The sequence below is a fragment of the Alligator sinensis genome, unplaced genomic scaffold, assembly GCF_000455745.1.
Source record: "Alligator sinensis unplaced genomic scaffold, ASM45574v1 scaffold2_1, whole genome shotgun sequence".
NCBI lineage: Eukaryota > Metazoa > Chordata > Crocodylia > Alligatoridae > Alligator > Alligator sinensis.
The window spans coordinates 217564-222119 of NW_005842712.1; the positions used below are offsets into that span (position 1 = coordinate 217564).

Consider the following 4556-nt stretch of genomic DNA (forward strand, 5'->3'; position numbering starts at 1 on the left):
CCCTCCCTCACTGCAGGGCCTCTCTCCCCCCCCACCCCTTCCTTCTCCCTCTGCCCCTTCCTCCTGCTTGCCAGCTGGGAGAATTCAGAGATCTGAAGGTTGGATCAGGAGTTATTTTGACTTTGACATCCTGAGTCTCACGATGGTTTTGCGATGGTTGGTATTACTGTGGATGGTGCCCAGGCTTGGGAGCAAGGGAAAGCGCCTCGTAGCTGGACCATGCTGACAGCTGTTGTTGGTGTTGCAGACGCGCCATGTTCAGTTCCAGCGCGAAGATTGTGAAGCCGAATGGCGAGAAGCCGGATGAATTCGAGTCGGGGATATCCCAGGTATGTCCCCATTACTTCCACGGTCACCTTATTTACTAGGGGGAAAAAATACAAGGACAGAAAGCTGGATGGCAAGAGAGCGTGTTCGAGAGCCGGCTGCCTTCCAGCTGCCACATGGTTGTTCTGTAGTTGTAGTGCTGGATCAGGCTTGTTTCTTGTCCCTCTTCCAGTTGCTGATGTTGCCTAAGACAGTCACGGTAAGTTTATACCTTGGTGGGGGGTTGGGGAGTACAGGAGTGAGGGGAACAGCCTATGAATCCAAACTTCCTAGTCCTTAAATGCTGGAGGCTGCAAGTAAGAGAGGACCAGCGAGGGGCAGAGAAAGTCCTGGTCATACTGTTTACTCTTGCATCCAGTTTGTGCCCTCTGCCACGGTGTGACCCAGGAGACTGGACAAGGTAGACCTATGGTCTGACCCAGTAAATGGTTGTTACGTTAAATAAATTAAAACCAACAAAATCTTGTCCTGCGCCATGGTTGGGGGGGGGGGGGGGGTGTGTGTGTGTGTTTTGTGTAAAGGCTAGAGTGTTTCTTCATGATTGCAAAGAAAAGTTTTTAAAACAGGGCACACTTATTCCAGATACCATTCTGATAGGCCAGAAGATTATGTGTCATTTAGCATAAGCTGTGCACCAGAAGATTAAATTATCTCTGATATTTTAACCATTTTGTGGAAGTGAGACAAACTGCTTTCTAACAACTTTTTCCCTCCCCCAGGCTCTCCTGGAGTTGGAGATGAACTCTGACTTAAAGGCTCAACTGAGAGAATTGAACATCACAGCAGCTAAGGTAGGGTTAGATTTGTTTCTCAAATTTTGGCTTTGCCGACTGATGCTATGCTCAATATGGTATGTTTGGTAAGGAAGTAATTTACCACGTTGCAGGTGGTCAGAGCACCTTTGGGCACAGATGAATCTGGGGGTGTTATGCGATTGTCTTGGATTCCATTATGACAAATAGTCTGCTTTTTATCCCCAATTATTTTTATGTGAGAGGAACTACTACACTTAAAGTATAGGTCCAGTCCAAAAAACAGCTATTAAAAGTTAGGAGCTCCAGCTCTTCAGTGATTTTTAGTTTGTGAGACAAATGGTTGTGAAAATAGTGTGAGACTGATTCTTCGCGGTGCTTCAGAACAGAACATAGTCAAACTTTTTCAGCTCTGTAGTAAACTTGAGATTCCAAAACGAAGCTGGGTGTATAAGCCCCAAGGGAGCTCATGTAGGTCACTTGTAGTACTTGTGCAAACTAGCTTGGTATCTGCTTGCATGTAACTCTCTGGAGTTCAGCAAAAAATAGGGTTTTACAATGTCTGCACACTGGAGGAATAGAGGCTGACTTTGAATTGATCCTGAGCTTGTACCACGGGGTCTTGTCTTTAAGCAAAACTACAAGATATTTATTCCTAGTGAGGTAGAGGACAATTGGATACTGAACACATGAGCATCCAGTGATGAGGGTCTCTTGGCTCTGCCTAAGTGGTTAGCTCTGAATTGTTCTCCAGCACTGCAAAATGAGGTCACAAGTCTCTCTGTCCTCAGTAGTATGAAGAGCATCCTGTGTAGGCCTACAGGTTGATCACTTAACTAGGAAAATGGGGCATGCAGGGCACAACCATGTTAAGTGTTGTAAAAACTAATGGGTGTCACTAGGGCTACTTTCAGTAGTTTTTTGTAAAGATGTTATCTGGAGGATAATTAGGATGGTTTCCTGAACACTCCTGTTTAAGCGGACTCCACATACCTTGTGGAAAACATTAATTTCAGCTTATACATTCTATATTTAGCTGTAAATCTAAAATCACATTCAGTCAACTTCAAGTCCTCATTTCTCTGGTAGACTGTCTCTTCTGTGGAAAGAATCTGAATTGTAGTGCATTTTTACGTGCGCTGTGGAAGTGGCACTGGGCGCTTTTAATTAGTGAGCCATGTTAATTAGAAGTGCCCACATGTCGCGTGTGTCAGCAGCGCTGCACATCTCTGCACTGAAAAAATGGTGGTAAGGCACTTTGAACTAAAGCTCATAGAATGTGTTTTATTTCAAAGCTCTCTGCTGCCACTTTTTCAGTGTGGTGACTAAATTAATCAAGTCTGCTATGACACACTGATGCATCAGAGTAGGCTCCCCGCACGTGTATAGGAACCCATAGTTCTTTTTGGTAGTAAGCTACGACAGTATCATAGTAGGTTTTAGCAAAACTTATAAAGCTAGATGGTTATTTCTAAATACATTGAACAGTGTCATGTAAAAGTGCATGTTGTTACCTGAAAAATAAACATTTATTAGACCATCGTAAGTTTAATTTACATGCAGCAAACTTTTAAAATCAAATCTAACATTGCCTGCCTTTTAACATTTGTTCAATCTCTTTCTTGTAGGAAATTGAAGTAGGTGGGGGTAGAAAAGCAATCATTATCTTTGTGCCAGTTCCTCAACTGAAATCTTTCCAGAAGATCCAGGTGCGGCTGGTTCGTGAGTTGGAGAAGAAATTCAGTGGCAAGCATGTAGTGTTCATTGCTCAGGTAAAAAGTTAGTGCCTTACCTACATCTGATACCTTTACTATAACTGATATCCTGTTGGCGCCTTGCATCTTGTGCATGTTACTTCTTTGAGCGATGCATTCATTTTTGTGGCTGTAGACTAAATTCTTTTCTAGTCAGCATCAGTTTTCAGCTAAATTTTAAAAGTTTCTCCTCTGTAGGAGATGAAGAAATGCTTGTAGCAATGAACTATCCTTATGAAGGAGTGACATGGTACTAAAATAGTCCCAGAGGAGTACAGTTTAAAAGGAAAGATACAAAAGCAGTTTTTCAGACTACAGTGGTGGAGAACAACTATGGTATTTGGAGAACAAGCGGAGCAGCTTCTTTTTTCACTTACTACTTGGACTAGAAATGACTTAAAGCCCAAATTGGATACCACTAGTGATGCATGACTGATCTTAAATTGATTTGAAAAGGTTAAAAGCAGTGTGAAATGGTAATGAGGGCAGTACTGGGGAAGAGCAAACTCATGAAGTTTTTACTGGACAGGATAACTAACTTGGATATATGCATCTGCTGAGAAGGCTGAGCTCAATCTGTGAAGTAAAATCTGTTTTTTGTGTTGGCTTGTATTAAATTGAGGTACAGTGGAGTCGCATCTTACGCGGGGGTTAGGTTCTAAAGTCAGTGCGTAAGGTGAAAATCGCGTATAGTCAAAATTATCCGGTCCCAGCTTGGTGACTGGTGCCTCCTGGGTCTGGGGGGCACCCGGGGTCCCCCCATGGCCTATCTGATTGCCGAGCAGGGGAGCCCTCAGCGTGCTCCCTGAGGACCTGGAAGTGGACCGGAATGGCAGGCGGAATCGCCCGCACTATTTAAATTGTTATTTTTCTGTCTCTTTTTTGCCGAGCGCGTATAGTTAAATTCGCGCAAGTTAAATGCGCATATGATGTGACTCCACTGTACTTTGTGTGTTCTTCATGAAGCTGGCTTCAAGAGCCATGGGGCATGTTATATCAGCAGATGACTCTGACAGAAAGTGGGTGTAATGTGTTATGCCACAGTGGATGGATGAATGTTGTTAATTCAAGGTTTTGGCACTATAAGTGAGGCAACCTATCTCTTTAAAAGGACCACACAAATGGCTCCACTGTGCTTGAGGTACTTCATAACTGTCTTCAGAGGTTGTTGCCTGGCAGTGACATGCTTCAGTTTGAGGATTCTGCAGTTTGAGGTTAAAAGCTATTAAATCATAAGTCTTTGTAATGAGTTGCACAAGTTTAATGAGCAAAACAGATGATTTTAAGCTTAAATTGTAGGAAAGCAGGCATTCTGCCAAACTTTTGATTTTTTTTTTTTCAGCTAAGCCAAAATAGCCTATCTTTAAACAAAATTAATAGATTCCTAGACGTTAGGGTTGGAAGGGACCTCAATAGATCATCGAGTCCGACCCCCTGCATAGGCAGGAAAGAGGGCTGGGTTTAGATGACCCCAGCTAGATGCCTATCTAATCTCCTCTTGAAGACCCCCAGGGTAGAGGAGAGCACCACCTCCCTTGGGAGCCCAAAAGTAAGTATCCACCTGCAAACTTGCAACGAAGCTAGTGCAAAGAACCTGTTTCGTAGCCATGGTTGAAGTAAAAGGTATTTTGTCTCATAGATTGCTTAGCATTTCTCTTTCCCAACTAGGCAGTTGGTCCAATAAAAAGGTATAACCGACCCCCCCCCCCCCCCCCCCAACCCC

At 43.5% G+C, this 4556-nt stretch overlaps 1 protein-coding gene across 1 annotated transcript in view; it reads left to right on the forward strand.

The window, feature by feature from the left end:
• The first annotated feature begins 242 nt into the window (after positions 1–242).
• The window catches only part of RPS7 (ribosomal protein S7), a 14981-nt gene continuing 10667 nt past the window's right edge, over positions 243–4556 (forward strand). The window contains exons 1-3 of the mRNA XM_006034222.2: positions 243–329; positions 1047–1118; positions 2708–2851. Coding sequence (XP_006034284.1) covers positions 255–329; positions 1047–1118; positions 2708–2851 — 291 coding nt within the window. The 5' untranslated portion in view covers positions 243–254. The remainder of the gene's footprint in view (positions 330–1046; positions 1119–2707; positions 2852–4556) is intronic.